Here is a 25,481-nt window from a genome sequence, read left to right as displayed (position 1 = left end):
CATTATAGACTAGAACTATATAATATCTTTATTTCGCCACTAGTTAACATATGGGATGTTTGGATTAAGAATCGCGCGCGTTGTATGTACGTTGTAATTATCTATAGAAAATAATATCCTATTAGTTCTTTGAATAAATCGTTTTCTCAAGTATAATATAATCCGTTTTGCTGGCGTATATAAAATCAGAATTATAGTACTTCCTATTCGGCAATGGGAAGAAATAAGAGACTAAATCTTGCATTTTTATGCTGTAACTATTCTTGATATAATCTATTATTATTACGTTTCCTTATCCTTCAAGTTATTCCCTTTTATCAATGCACATATTTTACTTGTATGCATATACACAAACTCTAAACTTAGTATACTTTCATATTTATGATGCAAACTTTTCAGACACTTATAATAATAAAATACAGTTATTATATTTGTGTACCCTGGTAAAAATAACTTTAGTATAATAGTGCTGTACAAAAAATAGCGATACATGTAATGCGATAATTATAATGTGAAATACAATTTCAAGTGATTATTATTTCCCAGAAATATTTCCCGCATCCCACGCATGTAAAATTTTTTCGTATCATATATGATAAGGATAACACGATAAGAACGTGAGTTAATTGCATCAATATGTACGCGATATATCATTTAACAAATAAAGTTATCTCGTAAAGATATTTACGAGGATAAAACTCTTCTTTTAGAATCGTGTGCTGATAAAATAAGTACAGTGATAAGGGCACCTTGGTCACCTTAAAAGATTTTTCTTTAATAGATAAGATGTAGGTTTACTGAATCACGTGCAAATTGTCAACGAGTAATAATTTGCGCGTTAAAGTTTCGATTTTCAATATGATAAATCCAATTGAGATATGTATAAAATTATTAAATTATATAATTTGTGGAAAATGAAAATAAATAAAAATAATAGGATATATATATACATATATGTGTTAAGGATATATAGTTGAGTACAAATAGCTGAGATAAATAATACTGTTATAGTACGACTTTATTAGATGCTAGTTAAGATTCTGTGTTATAAACACTATAATATCTCGATATATAATTACATTTGGGCAAAAACGTAATGTAACTTTGTTACAAAAAAGTATACTTGAGAGGAAAGAAGAGAGTCTAAACGTATACAAAATTAAATAAACTATATAGATATATTACAACCTTCTTCTCGCAAAGATATTAATTCTAATAAAAAAATGATACATATTTAATTATACGTGCCGCGAACGCGGATTGTTTCTAATTATACATTCTAATTATGCAGCACAAAAATCCTCTGGAAACTTGAAAGCAATTCGTGTAAAATATAGATTTCTTTTAATACTTATTTTTAGACTTTTGTAGTGATACGTTATTCCTTATATATGCCCTCATTTTCTTTACAAATATATCTTGCAACGTGCGGCAACGTGTCTTAAATTGTTGTAATCATAATAGTTATTTGTGATTATAAGCGGTACAATTCGCGCTAAACGATCTCGTAATTATCGAGTTAATGATTAATATTAATTCAAAGCGGTGGATGTCAAGACAGCGACTCCTCTCTCGTAAAAACTGTGCGGTTCTTGACTAGGAGCAATATTCAAATCGACAGTAAACAGTAGCTCAGTACGAGTACTGTTCAAATAAACCGGTAAGGACAATTTGCCCCTTCGGATATCCTCGGTGGATGATCGCACCCACCTTAACATCGTGACCGGTAAATCGGTCATGATGGTCGAAGTTAAATACAATTGATTATCCTTACATTGTGCGCCCTGCAACTTTAAGCCAGTAACGGCGAACGAGCAGTCATCCGTAGCGATATTATCGCCATCACCAATAGTTACGTTTAATTGCAGTTCCTCAAGCGACCAACTGTTAGCCTGCGCGATGCACTGTCTGGTTGCAGTGATGTAAGCTTCGGGATTCAACAAACCTCCAAGCCAAACTGGGAAACTCTGAAAAAAAATTATTTTTAATGTATAATATGAATTTAATCGAGAGGAAGGTTTACATGATGAAGAATGGCAACACAGCTGTAAGATAACATCTATAATATATAAAAATATTCGAAACAACAAAGTGACAAATCAATTATTTGAAAGAGAATCGAGAAAATACCTTTATTTCCTTTGCTCCGCCTTGAGAGACTAAACGCGAAACTTCCTGCAACTGTGAGACCCTGTGACTGAAATCAGTGATCCATTGTATAACTGTACAGCCTCTTGGCACGGTATATCTCCTCCAACCACCTGGCAAAATACCCTTCACCAATTCGGACAGCATCGTTCTGTGATAATTAGTCTGTTTCTTCTCGCCCTGTCAGAGATTATCAAATACAATGTTAGAGATATTCACAGTTATCATGAATGCTTCATTAACTCTTTTAAAAGAAATAAAACACTTACTTGACAAATTAATACAACATCTTCCAAATCGTGAATAACGTCTTGAAGTAATTTTGCCCCGCTATTGACTTCCCTTTCAAAGTACCTGTACAATGGATCTTTGATATTCTCGACCGTTCTCTTCAATATCGGCAAGTTCTTTGGTAGCAACTGCAACCAGGTGGAGGCTGAATTGTGTAAAGTCCTCATCCAAGACGGCCGACCATCCGCTTCGGCTTCCCTCGGTGTAACCAAAGATTCCTCGTTCGAATACGCTAATTCATCCTCGTCCTCTAATTGTTGCATCTTGAGTAATTTGGAGACCAAATCCGTTCCTCTTGTGGTCAAAAGCACCTTCTCCGCATTATTCGGGAGACCGAGCCAGGAAGGTGTTTGTCTATCCGAGAGAGACTCGATCCACTTTAAGAAATGATCGCGTCTAGTACCGTCCGGCATCGTAATATGTCTTTGATTGCTCTGCGCCCCATCGATATTAGCGACTAAAGCAAAGTCAGCTTCGAATGAGCGCGGAGTGAAGAGCTTACGCAGGAACGAAGCCAAAAGACGTTGATCGAAATCATTGTCGATTTTACCGCCGTAGATGCACTGAGAGAGAAGAGTCACCAGAGCATCCCAAGGTACCTTCTCAGGCGGTAGATTCGTTCTGCCCATGGCTGTGGCCTCGATCCATGTGTCCAGGGTGTCGCAGGCGACTCTCAAGTCACTCTCGTTGAACTCGTAGTGTTTGGCCCAACCCAGCGGTGCATAACGCAATCGTTCCTGCACGATCGCGTGGAACCACGCAAGCAGGAAATAGAGACGAGCCCGCTCATTGGGCGCTCTCATCATTCTTGAAGCAGGCACAGTACTGAATGTGCGTAACAGGTTCGCTCGTATACCGGGAGGTGGCTCGAACACAAAGATCCTACCAGCTCTCAGTAGATTCACCGGTACTTTTGGATTAATTTCCATCGTTAGGAATAAGCGGAAGCTGGCATGCGGTTGCAGACTATGCAGTTTCTTCTCCAACTGCACTAACCATTGCGGGGCGAGATGTACGTTCTTCAGCAGCACCCACCTGCCGGCTTTCACAGCCATATTTATAGCGCGGTCGGCCTGATTGAATCCCTCCGCCGATCCGATAGCGATACTAGCTATTTGTTTGCCTAGTTCCGCGGCCAGATCGTCTACTCGGCCAGAAGCGTCGAAGCCTGGCACCGAACATAACAGAGTCGGCACGGTCGCTTTCAATTGGTTCTCGACGACGGACGCGAAGTCAAGTTCAGCCTCCGCGGCAGGCATAAAGGATTCGCCGAAAGCAGAGGCCACGACGAGGGATGCGGCCGCAATCACGCGATCTGGTCGGAAGGCCTGTATTATCAGCAACTGATGCATCGCTGTTCCCGTAGATGACAGCGGTTTCTCTTCGTCCCAGAGCTTTGGCACGCATGTCTCGGGCGTAGGCGACTGCAACCATGCGCTAAATGAATCCGCGCTCTCCTGAATCTTGTCTGCCAGTCTCTTGAAAGCAGGTAGTCTTATGCTGAGGCGCATCATCGCTTCCTGCTGTTCCGAGCTTAGATTTGACACTGGCGGTGCTCGGATGTTAAGCACGCCTTCCTTACCTCGCAGGAAGAAGGTAAATTCGCTGTCGTATGTAGACTCCGTGGGTATGCCTTTCAGGTGAATGCGACAGAGCAACAGGGCAAAAGTTAATCTATCCGTGTGCAGCATTCCGCGCGCAACTCTTTCGTAACATACGGAGAAGAGATCGCGCGTGATGAGCATGAGTCGTTGACCGTAATCCGATACGCCAGACAACTTTGGATTTTGCGACAGCACGAATGTGAAGATATCCAGGAACATCTTCAGCGAATATTGATATAGGAAATGTACCTGATTGAGGCTGTCCATCGTGAAGTACATGTTCGAACATGCTTGAGACAGAGGCAGGTACTGTTGAGAGACTGTCTCAATCTCCGCTATGACCTTGTCTGTCTCCTCCACCTTCTTACTAATATCAGCAGCCTCTTGTTTCAGAGTCTCAAGAGTTGTGATTACGGAATCGTCGTCCAGGATCTTACCCTTGGCGTCATTCAATGCTTGCAGCAAAGATTTTTCGAGTTGTCGTAATCGCAGATGGAACTCTCCCTGTAGCTTCAGTAAATCGGATCGCTTTTCGTCGATGTCGGGACGTTCGGCCTTCAGCACTTGATTCAAGCACTGGCTTTGCAGAGAACTTCTCGTAACGGTAAAGTTGACAAATGTTACACGCGAGCAGATGTCCGGCGGGAATTCCACTGTCGGATCCCTTGTCGATAAAAAGATGACGAAAGACGGCGAGAGATCTATGTCCTGATCACCAAGCGTGATCAGCACTCGTCCGCCTGTTCGTCTCAGTTCCCGGTTCAACACGGGATTCAGTATAGGATCGTAATTTTCCACATCCTGAACCAACAATGGGTTACCGAAACGCAGAGCGCTCTCGAGATTCTTCCTAAACGAATCGTCCAAGAAGCTGGTCTTCGTGATCTTTCGGTCTTTAAACTCGTTCAAGATGAATTCCGTCGCCTGACCGGATGGATCGATAATCAACGGATATCTGTTGAAACGCTTCAACATAATCGCGTTCTCAGTGCATAGATCATCGGTTGGCAACGCGTTCGCCTGCCACCTCAAACGTTCATCAGGATTGGACAAGTATTCCGTTCTGGCAATATCGGGTCTGAATTGCAGGTTCGCATGATGCAGATGTTGGCACCATGTAGTGAAGAGATTTTGACGATACTGAAATAAGCGAACTTATAGATTAACATATGAATTCGTTACATCGCAAAAAAATAAAAGGAATTCTGAAACTTACATGCTGATCGAAATAGCCGGCGTAAGCCAAGAAGGCAGACGACAATAAAACGTCTCCGATTATCGTGGACATCTGACTCTTGAATGTTTCGCTTGTCGCTTCCCATCTTTCTCTCTCTATGACTAGAGATTTTAACAGAGCGATCGATCTATTCACCTTGGCCTGCACACTCTCCAGATCGGCTTTAATAGCTTGCGCTTGCGAGATAAGCTGGGCATACTCTTCCTTATACGACGCTATACTTCGCTCCAATTGAGTGATCAAGTTCTTCACTTCTTCGCCCTTCAGTTTGTTAGTTTCCGCCTGTCGCTCCAGAGAATAAAGCTCATCGCGTAACGGTTCAACTCGCTTCAACATGTCAGCGTATTCAATCTGAAAATATATTTACATATTTTGAGTTTGTTCCTCCCTTTGACAGTTATATAAATAATATATCTTTCGAAATTTTCAAGCGATAAAAATTACCTGCGCTATGGCCCACTTCACCATAGGACCGCAAGCCAAACTAGCGCGATTTACTTTTTCAAAGTTGTAGTCAGGATTGCTCAGATAGCGACTCTTCATTTTTTCTCTCACCTCATCGCTAAATAAGATTTTTATTAATTTTCTGACTTAATAAAGAATGTTTTTCTGACTCTATTTTAATATAATATTTTTATGTTACATTTATGTTACATTGAAATATTACATATAATATTGATAAAGAAATTATTTTGCTTAAATAATAAATCAATCAAGAAATCAACCTTTTACTTCAAATACAAGCTTAAAAACATTTCGTTTGATATATGTAAATATGTTGTAATATACATATCGTTATAACAAAATCTATACAATTTAATGTTATCTATACAATTTAATGTTAATAACAAAGTCATCAATCAGTTGTTAACATGCAATAAAAGAAATAGTTAACTTTTGCAGGGGAAATTTATTAATATATACATTACGATGTGTTTTTAAAGCGATAAAAAAAGTTTCTGCCAAATTGAATGCAAGCGATTAAGTAAGAAATAAGAAATACGATTATCACATATAATACACACGGCGCATATTTTTATAACATAAAAAATATACAAAAATACATACAAGAATTCATATTTTTTCACGGCAACGTCTTTCAACATCAACTTTTAATAAAAAACAAAATTAACAATCATCATATAAATGTAATAATTGAATATATAGTAAATAAATTTATAATATAATTTTTTGACCATCAAATCAAGCGTAATCATAGTATAATTTAATTGCAGTAACGATATCTGAATTTGCAAATCTCTCGGTATTGCAGCATAAAATCAAACGAAAAGAAAACGAATTCATGCTTACGTAATATCCTCGGTACTGAAATTAGAGACAATGGTATTGATAAAATTGTCCCTCATGATGACCGCGCGGATAGATTTCCAGTCGCTGGCATTCTCGCCGAGCAACAAGCAGATAGACTCCAACGCGACCTTCACGATCGCCGGCGGATTCGCCATGGAGCGTACCTCGACTAAATGCTGTTTCTTTATCGATTTCACCGCTGTACGAAAAATCAAAGGGCATGATTATTAGTACAAAGAGGAGAATGTGCGAGCAAAGTTATGGGTAAAGACACTGGCTGTGAAAGCCTTCCTCGACGAGTGTTAGAGTCTTGTATAAGAGGCAACACATAAGTAACATATATATTATATACATGTGTTATGTGTCTCATCTTTACATGTGCAAAGAGACATAAACGATCAGTCGAAACATTCGTTTAGCAATTTTGTTCTTAAGTTATGTCATCTCCTTGCAGCTGTAACGATGCAGTGACACGAGCGAGCGTTGCTGAAATCAATAGTGTTGATGAAAACAGAACATGTATCAAGCTGTTATAAAGTGGCTTGTATTAGAATTCCGCGCGAACGTTCAACAGGTCCGTTACGTTGTGGTCCCTTACGTGATGTTCTCCGTGTTGAAGTTGACGATAGTGGGGATGAAGCTGTCCTTCATTATAATGGCACGAATTTGTTTCCAATCTGTGGCGTTTTCCTCAAGCAACAGGCATATGGATTCTAACGCTTGCTTCACGACCGCGGGCGGATTCGCCATAGATCGGATTTCGACGAGATGCTGCCGCTTAATCGCCTTCACGGCTACACTCGTTGCGAATGTTTCAGTACAAGTAGGAATTTTAAAGCGAACATAATTCAAAAAAACAGCGTAAACATATATAAAATACTGCCACCGCGTTTCTTGACTATTTTTTAAAATAATAATCATATAACTCTCGATATATGTATGATAATTTTGAAAAATATCATGATGATCTTGAAGATATGTATGATGGATTATAGAATATATGATTAGCATCTTAGATACTTACTATAGTCTTATTGTAGAGATAAAAATACGCAAAATTTTCGAAAAGTTTATATAATAATGTAACGAAAAATATATTGTTGGAAATGCATACCATTTTGAGCATCGATAACGGCTGGCTCGACTAGAGCAAGATCTGCCATGACATCATCTCTCTTCTGATTAATAGCCACCGTTTGAATAGCCAATTGCTGCTGAATCTCTTGACTCTGTACCTTCTTCTTCTCTGCTTCCTGTTGGTCCTTCACCATTTGTCTTAATTTCGCATTCGCAGCTTCATTTTTAGCTTGCAGTTCCTATGAAAAAAATGCAGAATAATATCGGTTAAAAACTCTATGTTCCGTTGAAAGAGGAAAACAAATTTGTTACAAATTCAGCCTATCTCACCTGAGATTTGACAGCTAAACTCTTCTGCATCTCTTCCACTTGCTCCACAGTCTCGGCAATTTTACTCAAACCGACATTCAAATGTAACTGTTGCTCCTCCAAATCGCTTCTCTTTTCTTGATACAGCTTGACAAAGTGATTAATAAAATCTAAGTAATGGCGTGGTGTGATCGCCATGGTTCGGGCGCCTCTCTTGGCCAACCGTGCATTCGCTTTATGCAGAGTCTGATGAACATAAACGCACGCGTTTATAACAGCGTCCCTGTGCGAGGGTTGCGACGGGATCAGGGAGCACACGGATGGGAAGAAGTCTGGACACTTCCACATGGGTCTCTCCAGGTCGACCCGATTAGTAAACTCTTTGCCGACTTGGAACAATGCGTTGTCCGACCAATCGCCGAACCAATTCAGCACGCATCTGTTGAATAATGCAGGAGACGTTGCCGCGCGATCTTTTAGACCATCCGTGCTTGGATTCATTGTGAACACGACATGTAGATTTTTCATAACTTGGCCGGTGAACCACTTGTACAATTCCTCGTTGGAATCCAGCATCAAACCCTCCCGTTGAGCACCTTCCTTGCACTGCGTCATGAGCGTGGTGTATTCGTCACCTTCGAACAATCCGGGCACTTCTCCGTTAGCAAGTAATGTGTTCATCCGTTCGAGAAAACCAGAATCCAACACGTTGGATTCATCGAGAATGAAAGCTATCTTTTCATCCTTACAACCAGAGCGTCTTAATACTTGTCGCAAATCTTCGTCGAAATCTTCACCTGTATACTTATTGTGCACCTGTATCACGTATTGATCGATTAGAAAAAGATTACAATACGATATGTTGACGTACAATTAATATATATCTTAACAGAAATAGAAATTATTTTAACAGAAATATAGAAATTACCTTAATTTGGAAAATAGACAAGCCATTCATCCATGCAACGAATCTCGACAGAGTTGTCTTTCCAGCGCCAGAGACACCGATAAGCAACAAGTGTCCCTGAGGCTGTCGGAAAATTCTGTCAATTCGTAGAACATGTTCTAGAACCTCGTCAAAAAGTACTAATGGTACATCTAACTCTTCCTCGTAGAATATTTTCAACCTCGCTCGAACGTAATCTCTCAGCTCTTCTCTGTTCACCGGCACGTAATCCTTTGACAGCCAGTTACTGTACAAGATTGGTCTCGCTAACGCTTTCTCTCTGTCAACCGACATAAAGTGCTTCAAAGCGACGGTGTCTATGTTTTTGTTCGTCCAAGCTCTCTCGGATTCTTCTACCAATCTGTCTTGGAACAGACGAAGAGCTTCATGGGCCCACAAGCGCACTAGACCTTCAACGGAGAGATTATCTAGCGGTCTAATGGCTTCGCAGATGCCACGTACCCATCGTGTCATCTCTCGCGGCGAATATACGTAGTGCGGCTGCATGTCCTGAGTGAATCTTTCCTGAGAAGCCAGATAGAATTCCACCATTGCGTTCGTCAAGGCTTCCGCGTAACCTCTCAGATTAGGCGTTAATCTATAATTTTATAAGAAAAATTTTTCTCATACTAATCAATATTTCTCATACTAATCAAATTTTTCTCATACTAATCAATATTTATAACACAATAAAATCTTTAGCTATAAAAAATGAAATTTACCTAAGCATGGCGCGCGTAAATGTACCATAAATCTGTTTCAGGGAAGTTTCTCCGGGATAATCAACATAAATGACGGGCACATGTCGCAGGAATCTGTGACTGAGAGGTTTCCTACCGGGATCTGTAGGTGGATTACAGGCGCCCACAAATTGAATCCTTTCCAAAGTAACCCAGGCCTGATCGCTGGTTCTATAGAAGCCCTTATGTTCCACCAATTGCCGTAAAAAGGAGATTACACGCTGCGTTCCATAATTGTCCATGTCAGGTAAATTGATTTCGTCGCAGAATAGAACCAGCCATTTGCCTAATTGCACCGGTGACAACACAACGCCATTGGGCGTCTTGCGATATTCGCAATAATGATCGAACGTCTTTAGTAACAATTCAGGTGTCGTGGCGGAGGAAAAGTTAAGACCAACGACTTCCATATCTGGTAACGCTCGCAAAGCCGAAAAGAGCGTCATGGTTTTACCAGAACCGGGTGGTCCACAAAGTACTGTAAATAAATACAATTATTTCTTTCTTACATAAATGAATGCGTCTGTTCATCTCTTTGCTAAACGAATATTACAATCACTTACCTAATGGTTTATGCTCGGCCAACCAAGTGTATAATAAACTCTCGTGCCTCACGGTATCCAAAGTAGGTACGACAATATCTGGGCTGGCGACTTTGTGAGTCTCCACTTCGATCTGAGGAACTTTATTGCTCCAAGGTAACCATTCGCCGTGTATGTTCACTTCAAAGTCTATAATCGGTATGTTATTCTGAGAAGGTAAAGGTACAGTTGTGATTGATCTGATAAAATCACCCAAGTCGGATCTAACTTTCAATTTAGCATCTCCCGCAAAACTCCATAGAAGCGCGTAAACCAAGCACTTAGGCATGTAACGTTCCAATTGCTCGCTCGGCAAGGGAAAGTCGATGTGCGCGTGATTGTACTGCAATACATTGCGTACAGCTTGATTCAGCATAGAGAATAGAGAACTGAGCGCTCGCAAGCGCGTAAAGTCCATTATGTGTTCCTGCTTCATGGCATATTCCAGGCATCTCACAACCAAGCCATCGGGCGCGAAGTAACTTTGCATGATGCTGGCGACTTCACGCTGTACTGCTAATGCTGGCGATACAGTGTCCTCCTTTTCTGTCGTCTTTTTGCCGAGATTATCCTCTTCGCCGTCTTCCAGTGGTATATTTCGTAAGCGTAACATGTAGTTTTCGAATATCATTTCTGTCGACAGCACGTCCTCCGAGAACCAAACCATACCGCAACGCGACACGGTGGCCAGGGTGGCGTATTTAAGATCTTGCACCTCGAACATCACTCTCACGTTCGGCGGTAAACTCAGACGTTCGCCGTTGGGCAGAGTGAGAAGCTTATTGTCGTCCAATACAGAGTTCAAATTCTCAACCCATTCCGGATCGACGTCTCCGTCAAATATGATCCATTGCCGTTTATTGATTTCACCCCTCACATTGTCGATTATCTTCCTCAGTATATGTGTGAACAGACCGTCCGTCCATTCGCGCGTGTTCGGATCTAACACACCATACAGAGTTTCCTTGCTGATCGCTTTCGGATCGATCACGTGGGCGACGCCTTCCACACCCTCGAATCGCTCCAATGCTTTGAGAAGTACTTTCCACGCCATAGTTTTACCGGATCCGCTCGGTCCGACCATCATTAATCCATGATTCAAGTTGCAAATTTGGTATAATTGAAGTACCTAAATAAACAATATATTATAAGTAAAAGATTATGTCAGAATAAAATGAAGATGATTAATAGCGATGCCAGCATGATATGAAAATACAAAGGATATGAACTATAAACGCAAATAACACAATTAGACGATTAAATTTAAATCAACCTCACCTTTTCTACCCACGTCTCACCAACTGATTCCTTAGTACGCATAAACAATATGAAAATTAAGTCTTTACTATTATTTAATATGTAAATAAAAATGTGTGATGTGCAGTTAATTTTTTATAAATATAGTTAATATTTTTTGATTAGTGACATAAGTGTAATAGTTGTGTGTTAATGCGCGAAAAGATGATTAGCGTGTAAATAATATTTATATTATAAATAACGTGTAAATAATATTTAGTGTTTTAATTATGTGCAAATTATGTGTAAATAATATTTATATTAAATAATATTTATTCGTGTAAAATATATTCATATTCAAAAATCATTTATAACATATAAATTTAAAAAAATATATTACCTTTTCTTGCCAGGCGCCACCTTGCTCGTCTCCTTCGCCGCACACTAGATATTCCTCGGCGCATACTTTTCTGATTTGGTCCTTCAATCCTAGAGAGAATAAAATACATACATACATATATCTAGAAATATTAAATATCTGTACAAGTACACACATTTGTTTCTTATTTTATTATAATAATTTACCCTTCATTTCCGCCCGTGTGTAATTCACATTAGGGAACACGTCACTCAGCAAACTAAACAATAACGGAATGTCTTCGGCGACCAATTTGGGAACCATCGTTTCACATACAGATTGAATGAGTATTTCTTGTTCGGGCAAATTTTCAGCGATCGAGGCTTCATCGATATTAGTCTCACCACGATTCTGCATGCCTTCTTTGATCTTTTGTATACGATCGCGTTTCACGTTTCCGGCAGAGATCAGCACGGATTTAAGTGCACGCAATCCAAAATCGTAATGAGATTGATTAGAAAGTTGTTCGTCGCAAAGTCTGAAAAATTCATATTCACAAGTAGTTTGTAGATACAAACACTTTGCTACAATACTGTATCTTATGAACGTACTATCTTATGATACGTACTTGAAAAACGGCACAATTTTGCAGGCCAATTTTTCTGCGGAACGGAAACCTTGACTGAAGAGCATCACTTCGGCAATCAACTGCCGATCGGGCGTAGTCATAGCGAGTGATCTGAAAAGTTTCTTCAGATTGTCAGGTAAATTGGAACGTCCGGCATATCCTGGATTCATGGTGATGAATATAGCCATATCTGTCGAGACTTTGACTTGCTTTCCGACCAACTCGACGCAAAGAGTTCCTTCCTTCTTGCCTTCCATTTGGCTCTTGAGGGCTTCTTGAATCGTTTGTACTTGTTGAGAGACAGCGGACAACATACGCTCCTCCAAACGATTGAACTCGTCGAAACAGCCCCATGCGCCCACTTGACAGAGACCAACAAATATACGACCCACAGCCTACAGCAAATAGATAATAAATTAAACATAATAAATAATACATTCCTCTATATCATTATATTATCATCAAGATCTGAATTACCTGAAAATCAAATGTCTCGTCGCAATTAAATACCAATACGAATCTTCCGAGCTGATGACCCAACGCTTTCACAGATTCAGTTTTTCCCGTACCAGCTGGTCCGAACGGCGATCCACCGAGTCGCGCTTCCAATGCTTGCGTCATCGTCAAATAGCATCTATCGGTCAATGGCGTTTGCACCAATCTATCTTGGACGCCTAGATATTCGAATCCGTAAGAGAACTTAGCGTTCGCCATGTGTATCGTAAGCTGCTGAAGTACTTCCGTTTGTCTCGGATCAAAATAGAATCTCATTTCACACAGCCACTCGAAGGCCTTCGGATTCGAGACTTTGTTGGCGATCAATCGTCTGGTGACAGTGCGCTTGTGTACAAATTCGTTGATTAGATGCTCCAATTTCTTTCTTCTTAGAGCCGGTTGCTCTTGAAGAACTGAGTCAGCAAGAACATTTAATGTGCCCTCCACTTGTACTAAAACCCGTTCCAGTGAATTTTTGCTCGGATCCGCTTGCGCCTCGTGTAGCGCCGCTTCCACGTCTTCCGACCACAGAATTTGCGCAGCTAGAACTATTATTTGGGCCTGATAATTATCACACCACGACATAAATGCCTGAGCGTTTATATTTCCATCCTTGAATTGTTTAATATCTTGTACTGCCCTTGCGAGACTCGAGGCGAGCGTCACGCGCATCTCTTTCTCGACGAGGGATAGCCACTCGTTGATTTTGGGATGATCGATTGTCGATACGGGATTCTGGAATATAACTTCTTCGCCTTCGCGCGAAGCGATACCAGTGATAATAGTATTATCTTCGTTCAATAGAATGGCAGCCACGCCAGCAAACATCTTCTTGAAGTGTTTCTGCAGTCTCGCAATGTTTTTACTATTACCGATAATCTCCAGTAAATCTTCGTCACCGACAAAGTAAAAGCGTGGAAATGACGTACGTTCTCTTTCCAGATATTCGCCCAGCGCCTTCTGTATCTTACCAAGAAGATCAGCCAAACGTTCGAGCGCTCTCTGAACGCCAGGAATGTTTAGAACATCCGTAACCATGGGGGATTTCGATACTTTTTTCATCAGTCCCAGAAACTCGGAACTAATACTCTGGAAGCGTGACGTTTCCACAGGTAATAATGTCTTAATATCCGCGCTACCAGAAAAGATGCCTTCAAGATAGACCCATCGCCGTTGCACATCTATCCATACGTCGAATAAGGCATTGATTCTATTCAATTTTTCCTCCCAAGTCAGGGCTTCTTCCTCGAACACTTTATAATATGGCGATAATTTCATAGCAGCCACCGAATTGATATGTTCCTTTACCTTGTTGAACAAATCGTCCCAGCCACGTATCAGCCTGCATTTATTTTGATAATTTATCAAGTCCAATTCATACGTTTGCCAGGACTCTCGTACCTGTTTCAGGAATTCCTCGAGTGCCATTTCTCCTTGAGCCACGAGGATAATATCTTTAACTATACCCTCATTTTTCTGAAGATTCACATCCCAGACTTGGCCGAGAGTTAATTCACTCAATACCCAATTGACTCTGAGCTGCTTTGTTAACTGTTTCCAGTGTCTTTCCTTTAGCGCATCAGACTTTAATTCTACAATTAGCATATTTACCTTTGTATAACTCTGTAACATTTTCTTCACGTATTCGTATGATGAATATTGCCTTAATCTCGCTGGGAGTTCCTTCAATTGGGTCATCATCGTGTCCAATTGTTGGCGTAATTTTCGTGGTTGTACAGAGAGCCATGGCTTTTCACGTGTTTCGTCAATCTGCGCCCATATTCTCGATAATTCCGACCAAACTCCTCTTAAGTCTTGTAGCTCTTCAAATACTACTTGCATTCTGTCTTCGCTGGTGGATATTCCACCCGGCTCTTGCAATTCTAATGCCTCTTTCGCCTTGGCGACATTGTCTCTTTCTTCTTTGAGCCTGGCGAATTTACTTTCAAACAATTGCAGCTGTTGCAGGGCATCATCCGGTCGCAAATGACCCTCCACCGGTTTGCCTCTCTCCCAGTCACTGAGAAAGTCAGTGGTTCTCGTCTCGACTGCCTTATCTTCAGCTACAATCTTCATTTGCAAGGACGCAACTTGCGTTTGAATGCTGGTGTCCTTGCGTTTAATGATTTCGTTGAATGCACCCCATTCACCTTCTATGTTGTCCACATGTAACCAGGATGTTGGGAACTGGAATCTCTGACGTTCGAGTATTCTTTGACCCTCGCGATATATATCCACTTGTTTCTCCCACGCCTTCATTTTACGTTTCAAGGATTGCACATATGTTATAAAGCCAACCGCATCGGATGTACTAGCTGCTTCAATCGATTGTTGTTCTAGATCGCTTCTAGATTTCGATACTTGAGAATGAAAACTCGCCATTTCATTACCTAGGAGCGTTCCGAATTTGCCTAATGTCTCTTTATGCCATGAATCGTACTTTAGGGACACCTTACTTTGCACCTTTGCAAAATCTATGATTACAGGCCCGAATTCGCGTCTTGTATCAGAAGTATCGAAAGTGGTTCTCGTTTTCTTTATGTCATTCAAGCATTTCATCCACAAATTAATATTTTCGCCCAATTTGCCATAAAGATTACCCGGTTGCAGATCCCAAAGTGCCTGATAACGTAACCACTGATCGACATAATCGGCAACGTCTTTCATCTTAGATTCAACTGCCTCGTATGCCGCTTCCAGCGGTTGTTTCCCGGCGGGAAGCTTGGTAAGTAAATTTCTGTACGTGCCCGATTCAGGTTTGTCCAGACCGACTTGATATCTCGAGCTTTGCAGACGAACCTGCGACGTAACAATCGCTTGCCATGCAAATAATTGTTGCATTATCTGGAATCTTGCATCTTCGATGCTGGGATACAGATACATAGTTTGATTAGTGATTCGAACTTCATGAATCTGATTTTGAATCTTGGGATCACCACCAGGTTTGTGCGTCGGTTGCGCAGGAGCATCTGTGTCCATACTCAGGTCTACTTCTTTCTTGTGACCAGTAAGAGCATCGGTCCACGCTTTTATTCCAGCCTCTAACCTGGCGGCTAAATTCTTTTCCACCTCTTCATCGAGTCTCGCTACCCAAATGTGTAAGTTGGAGTAGTTCTTCAAAGATAGCTCGTCTACTGATTTCTGAATCTTGGATAATATGTCGGCGAACGTGTTCGCAGAATAAGGACAAGTTTCAAGAGAACGTACATCAACATCTAGCTGTTCCTCCACAACTAGAAGATCCTCCACCCTTTCTTGGAAGGAAACGACAGCATCGGACAAACGTTGCACATATTGATCAAGTTTATAGCATTCCCAAACTAAAGCGATACCCTAAATAAAAATATAACAAAACAATAATGATTAATTTAATAAACGTATTTAAAAATTGCAGTGTAAACAAGTAAAAAAAAGAAATGTACATATTAAAGGTATATCCTTTGTATACCATTAACTCACCTCAGAAATTAATTGTAGAACATCTTTACGCATACCAGCAACCAGGGGTATAATACTGGCTTTGTCTTCAATCTAAATAGAAATTCGTTTAATTAAATATTTAAATTTGTAATAAGCAAATAATGTACAGTACAGTTTTACGACATAAAATTATCATTCAGTAAATATCAAACTCAAAAATATGCATATTTAAAAATTCACAATATAGATATTATAAAGTTATATGATAGAGTTGTTGGATATTTATATCAAACAGATGGAACATTCTTATATGTATTATATTGCCTCCAAGCAATTCTCAGGATATGCGAATAGTCTTAAAGTCATTTAACTTTATGAAAGTAAAATATATATATAAATTATATTTATATATAAATTATATTTATATATAAATTATATATATTTTTGTATAAGTATTTGCTTTTATATATAAAATAAAATTTAATTTGTATTTATATTTTCATTTATTTATATTTTATTCATATTCTTTAGGATATTTTGTCAATTTGATAAATAATTTATTGAATCTTTATAAATTTTTATAGACTTTAGACTTGCCGCATATCCGTACAAGCCTACATATATTTAAAAATAACTGATACAACTGATCGTTAAATAAATAAATAAATAAATATATATATATATATATATATATATATATATATATATGTATTGAGCAAATAAACTTATTATCTTGCATTACAAATCTCTCTACTAGCTAAGCAGGCAGACAGTAAGAGTATTTGCATATATAGGCAAGATGCATAATTCCTGGAAGCATCAAGTATGACTACCTTTAGTGCGGGACAATGGGGACTCCGATTGGTAAGCTAAAAATATTGGAGATCCAAGGAATTAGAGATATCAATTATTCTAATATGTATTTTCAACACACACCTGGCACTAATATTCTAACATTATCTATCACTTTGTTTAGAATTTAAAGCTTTAAAAGTTGCCTATATATATCATTATATAACACTGATGATAATTGCGCAAAAATGCCCAGAAAATATAAAAAAGTTGACCATTTGAAGAAATGTTTGACCCTTGGGTGAGTGGAGTTTAAAAAATAATCATCAATTATATCATCTTACCTTCTCCAGTGTTCTCTCATAAGTTCTGATGCTCTCAATGAGGCTGATAGCAAAGGGATATAGCTGGTTAGCCTGATGAGCCTTATTCACGATAGGCAGAGGAACGCGAAACCCGAGATTTCTTAAGTTTCTCACTTCTTTAGATAGTGTAATAATCTCTGGGAGGAAATTCACTTTCAGCTTCAACACATTGCCACGTCCCGTTCTCGAACGCACGCTTTCGATCGTGAAGATACGTCCAGTTACACCGAGATTCCGTGCCTGCACCTTACGAGCCCAATCATCGAAGATCTCTTGCGTCGACAGCTTCATACGAAAGCTATCTCCATCGGCCTTTAATTTCTGACCTTCAATATGACTCTCCCATCCTTTGCCTAGAAATATGCATATAATATTAAATCGAGAAAAGTATTTTTTTTTAATTAAAAGTTGAAAAATTACCTAAAACGTCTTCGACACGTTTTAAATACATTGTTAATTGGTAATCAATTTGCTTGACCCATATTATTGAACCAGCAACAGGCGGCAAGTCTCTCACCATACTCATCCTGCAGCATTTACTTTGAGCGTATTGAACCTGTAGAGAATTTTTCAGAATTACACAAACGCATTCATTTGTTTCAAAATAATAAATAATTAAAATAATAGTTAAAATAAATAGTTAAGATTATCTGTATCTATGAGACCTTGAACTTTTCGTGCAACGCTTCGATATCGTCTTTGACTCTCTGTATGAGCTGCGTTTGATATTCTCTAATAGCACCCCGAATATGCGGTCGTACGAAAAGCGCATTGAATCTGGAAAATATCCTGAACATCTCGTTCGCGTTCTTAGCCGTGCCCAATTGATCTCGGAGATGCGCCGTGATCCGTGCTTCCACACGTTCTATACGCTCCTCGTATCTATGCACAGCGGCGTCCCAGGATTCCTGTCCCTCCTTGGTGATGTCCAGGCAATCCACCTCCTTTACGTTCTCATACGCTAAGTTGACTTCACTGATAGCATTGGCGTCCGCGGCATCCAAAGCAAATTCTACTTTCACGTTGTCGTTATCGCCATTCTCTATCGTGGAGTTGTTACTGTTTTGACGAATTGTAGGCCGAAGAACGCGAACTATCACCGTTCTCAGCTGTTCATGCTGTCGCCGGAAGCGACGCATGTGCTCCATCCTCGATTGCAGCTTCTTGTGCGCTGGCAATACCCTCCACACCATTTTCATGTGCTCGTCGCGTTTTTTCTTCACCACGTCTCTCAACAGACCCGTGAGCTTATCATACTCATCGTCCCAGGTAGTGAACACCTCGAAGCATTGAGCCATCACCTTCTCGAAATCGTCAAACGGGATATGCATCAATCGTCGTGTACCCAACACCTTGAGCAACTGCTGCCCCAAGTCCCTCGAGATAGCTTCCACCAATCTCAGCACTCTTTGAATCGGATATTTAGTGCTTCGAATCTTTCGCAAGTGCATGAATATCTGCTGTACGTTGCTACGTATCCTTTCCAGTTCGGTAGCCGATAATAGATCGTTGATCGGAAAGTCTTTCATCAGTGGATTGTAATCGTTTACAGTAGCCAGCGCTTGTTTCAGGCCGGTGTCAGTGTCGAAGCTTACCGTGGCATGGAATCTCTTGCCATGTTTAAGTATGTCGAGCGTCAGAGAGATTTCGATGCTCTCCCGTTTCTCCTGGATACGATGCAACGCTCTTTCGAGATTCAGCCAGAATGATATCTCCTGAAGCGCCGTACCCGATTCCGGATCACGATTCAGCTTCGTCACCTTCTGGATCTCTTTTATCCATCTGTTGACGCCGTTCTGCAATTGATTTAGAAACGTCGAATCCTCCACCTTATCGCCAAAGTCGGCAACTTTCGGCTTGCGACCTTCCTCCTCGCATTGCTTGATGACTTGGGCCACGATCGGGTGAACCGGTAATGAAATCTCGGGGATATCGATGTTCTGTTGTAAATGCAATAATCCCATCTCGAGTTCCGCAATCTTCTTCTCTACCAACGGTACCATCTTGTCACCGTCCCTGTGAGCGCGACCTGTTTCCCTTACGTAACTTTTAAAATACGGTGCCATGGTTTTACTTATCGCATGTAGAGTCTCGTATGGTGGCCCATCGGCGAATGTGATTAAACGCACTTGAGAGTGGATGGACTTGTCAGCCTCGATGACACCCCCACGTTTCGTCAAAACTAAGGAGGCCATTTTCGGATTCGAAAAGTGTATCTCGTTTGACATATAATAAGTCGCATTCTCCTTGTCCTCATCTCCCTCACCGCTATCTTCCTCTGCGCAAAGAGAGAACAACAAACATAAGTAATGTTGAAATGTTATTAAACAAGTGATTAAATCATGATGAAAAAAAATTATGAAGCAAAAAGAAATTACATATAAAAAAATTTATTAAAAATTCTTATCTATAATATATAATAATAATTTCTCATTTAATAAAAATTTTTAGTTGTATATATTAGTGTATCTTATTCATCTAGAAAATAAAATATATTTTAATTAATATATTTTATTAATATACTTAATACATTTTCTATACAAAATATATTTATATTTGATTTATATTCTCTATAAAATATATTTATATTTCCATAAAAGATATTTATATTTGAAAGAAAGAGAGAGAGAGAGAAAATTCAATATTAAATAAGACGTTTAGCATCGTTCGATTATTCGGAGGTGCAGATATAGACGGGATTCCTTATCAGGGATTCGTTATCAAACTCCGCAAGTTGCGCAGCAAGAGGAATTTGATCCGAAAAATCGGAGGAAAGTGAGAGAACGAGCGCGTCCGTCGATAATTAATGCGTTGCCATATATATATCGATCTCGCCGGCGAACGAGTGAGTCATCTCGCAGGAGAGAGATCGTCATAGGGCGTGCGAATAATTCGCGATTGATTTTCAGGACGCGTTCCTTCCCACGTTGAATGTACCGTTGCTCCGACAGCAATGGAGGATGCGAGACGCATCGGAATCGTCCCCGACGAGGACGGCTCACCTTTGGTCGAGCTCCTCTGGATGTAGAGCGAGCTGACTTGCGAGTCGCCGAGGAACTTGCGCACGCAGTCCTGGTTATAGCGCTCGTCGAGCGCCAGGTTGAACGCGGGCGGCACCGTATCCTCGTCCGGTAGCAGCACGGTTACAGCTTTGCGCAGGTAGTTGGCGAACGTCGGGAACTCGACGATCGCGACGTTCTGCGACTCCGGGGACGGTTCCCCGGAGCCGTCCAAGGAATCGCCCATGCCGGGTCGGATATTGCTACGTGTCGCTGAGCTACTTCACCGAGGTCGGTCTCGAGGAGAGCTAATCGACCACAGGAGATCGACTGACCTCCCCCGCTTCGGAATCAACTGTCAAGCGACCACCAGCGAATACGCGATCACCACTGACTACCACGAAGCATGACTATGAACCGCGCAAGGTGACACTTGGCCGCGTAAAGTCCACGATTATGCTTGGTCCCACAACCTTGCTTTAAGTGACGGAGTGGTAAAAAATTGACCAACCACAGTTGAATGTGAGAAGAATAATTGAATACGATTGGTTAATTTCTTACGACTCCATCAGTTAAAATAAGATGATTGTGGACCAACTTTATGCGAAAATTTGCTCATCAGAGAAGAGTGACGTTTGTGATTGACCAATCCAGAAGCAGGATCAATCAAATAATTTCTTTGTCGTCATTGGTCACTCAACCTTATTTTAACCAACGAGTAGATTTTCGAACGCAATCTAGTAAATCTAGTAAATCTAGTAAATTTTTGTAAAACCGTATTCTCATCTACATACGTGCTAAAGTCACAAATAATTTTTCGAAAATAAGTATAAACCCTTAAAAATTCAAAAACGATATCCGTGTGACATTTTGCCACATACGCAATTTCTTTTGGAATAATATATTTTAAAGCAAAGTGTGCCTGTGATACACACACACACATCTGAATTAATTTCTTTTCTAAACTAAAATTGAATTTAGATATTAAACAGTCAGTTAAAAATATTTAGCAATTGATTTTTATAGATGTAAAATATGTTTCCATTAAAAAACGTGAAAGAAATTTTGTATACCTATATGATCTTTTATATGTATACATATAATTGATCAGATTTGTATATATGAAAAATATTTTATTAAACTTCTATTTTCATTATTTATAATACAATAGATATTAAAAATCTTATAATTTTATGCAAAAAAGATAAAAAATTAATTTCTGTAAAATAATTTCCGAAAAATTCTCATTCACACAATCTACACTAATTTACACAATTTAATTTGCAAACCCTTGACCATTACATTAGAAAGAAGGAAGATCAATCATGTCTCTATTTGGTCAATTGATTATTTTTATATATTAAGTTGGAATTATAATAAAATATTTTATTTGTTAAATAATTATTTGTCCTTTTTGAATAATTATTTATGTTTTCAATACACAAGACATATTAATATATTTTACAAAATTGAAAGTTAAGATAGATAAATATATATAATTTTCTAAATATAGCTTTATACATAGTTGATATATATGTATACTATTATTGTAATATGTATATAATTTCATTTATGATTTATAAAATAATGTGTAAGATACAAAACGATGTCCAGAACTATTCAGTTGCTATCACACTTATTGCTTTATTTAAATTATATATATTATATATTTATTTATATTATTTCAGCCCATGTATTGTATTATTAAAATTTTCATTATCTTCATTATCATTTATGTTATCACTTGAATTATTTACGATTTCATCTTCGGAATTTTCACCACTTCCTACAAATGTTTCCTCCTGGAGAAAAGCAGGTGGTAATTTTGTAACAAATTGTGTAGCTTGTGTTTCAAGTAAAACTTGTGGTAAAAATGTAAAAAATTCCTCGTTTTCTCTTTTACAGACTTCTGCAGATGACATATTTGATATGTTTTTATATTTTAGCATTCTCATAGAATCGTTCTCTTCATCAGAATCGTCAATCTTTTCTTGACTAGATAAATCATTATTTTTAATCTTGCAAGTGGAAGGAATTATTTTTTTATATTTCGAATTAATGTTACTTGATGGACTTGACCATATGTAATAAGCAGGCATTGGTGGTGGAATAGGTATAAATTGACGATTCTTGTTGTCTTCAGTATTTGATACAGAGTCTTTTGATATATTTTTGTATATACGTTCTAAGGCTTTCGATTCTCGTTCAGACATAGATTTATGTTTATCAACTAGAGCTTCTTTCAATTCACTCATAAAATTCTTTACCAAAAGTTTATCTAATTTTTGCTGTTCCAATGAATACTTATCTGTTTCTTCATGCAAAGATTCTAGATAATCATCTTTTATATATTCCTCAAATACTTCATCAAGAATCTCTGGATCTGAATCGATTATTATAGGCAAATTGGGATTCTGATCTATCGTGATATCGTTAATTACAGACGGATCATTCTTCAATTTACGGAATCCCGACTTCGCCATTAATAAAACAACAAATTCTGTCAGACTTTTAGCTATATCAATCTCTTTAAATGCTCTATTCAATCTCTGCATCAATATCTCAGTTGTTTTATTATCAATGCCAGTTTCCTGACTAATGCAATCATCAATGTCTTTAAATATTGAAAATACTTGATTATAGGCTAACTGTAACTTATATGATGCTAAATCCAATTGAACACTCGGATCTTGCCATTTGGCCCTTTGTGCCCTAAGAAAAAAATATAACATGATGTAGTGTTTATTGTAATAAATATAAACATAAATGCACTTTAACTTACTTATGTCGGACTGGTTCCATTTCACAACTATGATAAACATTAATAATCTTCGACAATTTGATTTTATGTACTGTCAATTTCTTAATTAAAATGTGAATTATACGAGCTAATTTTGTTTCAGGAATCATTTGACACTGATGTATCCAAGTATTGCTGTCATATGCAATAGCTAATAAATATAACATTTCTGATTGTACCAAAAGATAGGTGTGATATAATTTCTGTAAAACAAGTATAAAAATATATAGTATAGTATAATAAGAAAAGAATTTATAACAAACAAATATTTAAAAATTTAATGTTGTGTTTATTTACCTTTAATGCTTCATAATTGATTTCGCTAGATATTTCAAATGAATTACATTCGAATTTTGTAAACAATTCTTCATTACATACATCTGGCGGCAATAGGTTTGCAATTGATAGAGAACATTCGTAATATAAGTACGAAATATTTCCCATAAATTCGATTAAAGTCTCTGTTAAAGGTTGCAAATATTGCAATTTCTTTCCCATGAAATGACTAATAAAAACATAGAAAAAGAGAATAACAATAGTTTTCTTTAGAATTAAATATTCATATATCTGAAATATTGATATTTGTAATTTAATAAGTTTGCGTACTCACGAGAATTGCTGGAAACATGTTTCAAAATTCAATTTTATTTTACAATTATGTCGTAAAATTTTAAGACTTTCTTTACACATGGCAAGCAGTTCATTTTGTAATGATATAACATTTTTTAAATCCCTATTTGCATAAAAACGCGTATATTTTATGTAACCAGCACAACAGATTATAGATGATGCAAATAGTGTTGGTAACATCTTATATTTACATAATGAAATATATGTTGAAGAAATTAATACTATTCCAGTTACAGTTAATTCCTGTAGCCTTGTTCTGCAAAATAATAATTTCATTATATAATTGAAGTTTTAATCATTTATGCAAGATAAGTTTCAGTCTTTTTTATAGCATATAAAATTTTATATAAATAAAAATAAAACATTATTAATAGCGTACAGATTTTATAAAAAAAGCAATAATTACTTTTTAGAATTGTCATTGCACTTGCTTACAAAATTGTTAATCACAAAAAAATGATCATTCAATAAAGCTTCTGCATTCAAAATTGCACTCAATTGCTTTTCAGAAATACTCTTTTCCTGTAAAAGATATAAATTGTACAATAATTATATGAAATGCAACTTGTACAACTATATTAGTTAATTGCTATTAAAGAAAGCAATACCTGTGTTATCCAGGAATAAAAAGAAAATAATTGTTTATAAATCTTCTGTATGATACTTCTAATATTCTGGAAAAATCAAAATTATATCTTATTAGTACTAATATAAAGAACACTGAATCAAGAATATATATCTCCATGTATGTCTCTATTATAAACATAATATATAAAAATTACAATATTTAAATATTGCTTCTCTTCCAAAAATGTTGTCTTTGGTACAGATACAGTTTCAAAATCTGTATAACCCAATTTTGACAGATGTTCATGAAGAGCACTACCCTGTAAAACAGATAAATATTAAGATTTTTAACAAATACTATTATTTTTTGTTATTCTTGATCTTTGTAACTCGTGTTTATAGAATGCAAAGACTGCATTGTATATTTAAAACAATTGAGAAACCATATTGTCAAACTGAAAAACAGAAATAAATAACACAATATATGCATTAATTTATTTTAAATATATCTTCGATTTTAATTTTACAAAAATGATAGTGTAAAATGTGTCCGTAAATATAACCTCATCATTTTGCTCATGAAGACAATATGGTTTCTTTAAATACGAATTTTCGTGAAATCATCGTACTTGTATCACAACATTTTCATCTTCCTCATCCATGTTATTTGCTTCCATCATTATTATTTAATATAAATATATCACGTATAATAGTCCGAGTAATATGCATGTCACATCGCAAGGTGTCTTGCGAAACATGATACGACGTCAAGAAGAAAAAATACAGATTTATTAATCGTAAAAGTTTTCGATCTCAAATAGAAAAAAAATCATTAAAATTCAGAGTATAATTTTTTCATGATTCCATTATTTCTAATCATCAGAGAACTCATTCATGTAACCGCACATGTTTACGACGCCCACGCATGCCCCTTCTTTCCCTTTTCC

General features: G+C 37.9%; 2 protein-coding genes across 9 annotated transcripts; both read right to left on the bottom strand.

Annotated features, from left to right (window-relative positions):
* Nucleotides 1–988: 988 nt before the first annotated feature.
* On the bottom strand, nucleotides 989–20,925 carry LOC105249210 (dynein heavy chain, cytoplasmic). 8 transcript variants are annotated; one of them, XM_011254505.3, is made up of 22 exons: nucleotides 20,541–20,925; nucleotides 18,204–19,816; nucleotides 17,959–18,094; nucleotides 17,518–17,891; nucleotides 17,215–17,250; nucleotides 16,421–16,492; nucleotides 12,944–16,294; nucleotides 12,467–12,861; nucleotides 12,066–12,376; nucleotides 11,881–11,969; nucleotides 11,523–11,552; nucleotides 10,227–11,373; nucleotides 9,646–10,141; nucleotides 8,906–9,521; nucleotides 7,999–8,793; nucleotides 7,706–7,907; nucleotides 7,190–7,385; nucleotides 5,725–5,842; nucleotides 5,260–5,631; nucleotides 2,418–5,183; nucleotides 2,131–2,328; nucleotides 989–1,967 (listed from the first exon to the last, which is right to left on the bottom strand). In XM_011254505.3, exons 1-22 carry the CDS (start codon nucleotides 20,782–20,784, stop codon nucleotides 1,533–1,535), a joined length of 13,992 nt encoding a protein of 4,663 aa, XP_011252807.1. In that variant the 5' UTR covers nucleotides 20,785–20,925; the 3' UTR covers nucleotides 989–1,532. The 8 variants fall into 8 exon arrangements, with proteins under 8 accessions (XP_011252807.1, XP_011252806.1, XP_011252810.1 ...); XM_011254504.3 differs by lacking the exon at nucleotides 7,190–7,385 and adding an exon at nucleotides 6,592–6,790 and having other exon boundaries at nucleotides 20,541–20,924; XM_011254508.3 differs by lacking the exon at nucleotides 11,523–11,552.
* Nucleotides 20,926–22,121: 1,196 nt separating this feature from the next.
* On the bottom strand, nucleotides 22,122–25,478 carry LOC105249212. Its single transcript, XM_011254514.3, has 8 exons — nucleotides 25,164–25,478; nucleotides 24,750–24,854; nucleotides 24,576–24,641; nucleotides 24,374–24,489; nucleotides 23,948–24,223; nucleotides 23,635–23,842; nucleotides 23,320–23,540; nucleotides 22,122–23,249 (listed from the first exon to the last, which is right to left on the bottom strand). The coding sequence occupies exons 1-8, from the start codon at nucleotides 25,212–25,214 to the stop codon at nucleotides 22,217–22,219; spliced, it is 2,076 nt and encodes a 691-aa protein (XP_011252816.1). The 5' UTR covers nucleotides 25,215–25,478; the 3' UTR covers nucleotides 22,122–22,216.
* Between the last annotated feature and the right edge of the window lie 3 nt (nucleotides 25,479–25,481).

Source organism: Camponotus floridanus, unplaced genomic scaffold, assembly GCF_003227725.1.
Source record: "Camponotus floridanus strain SB8 unplaced genomic scaffold, Cflo_v7.5 scaffold24, whole genome shotgun sequence".
Lineage (NCBI taxonomy): Eukaryota > Metazoa > Arthropoda > Insecta > Hymenoptera > Formicidae > Camponotus > Camponotus floridanus.
The sequence above is the reverse complement of the archived record's forward strand: the minus strand, read 5'-3'. Positions and strand labels throughout refer to the sequence as shown.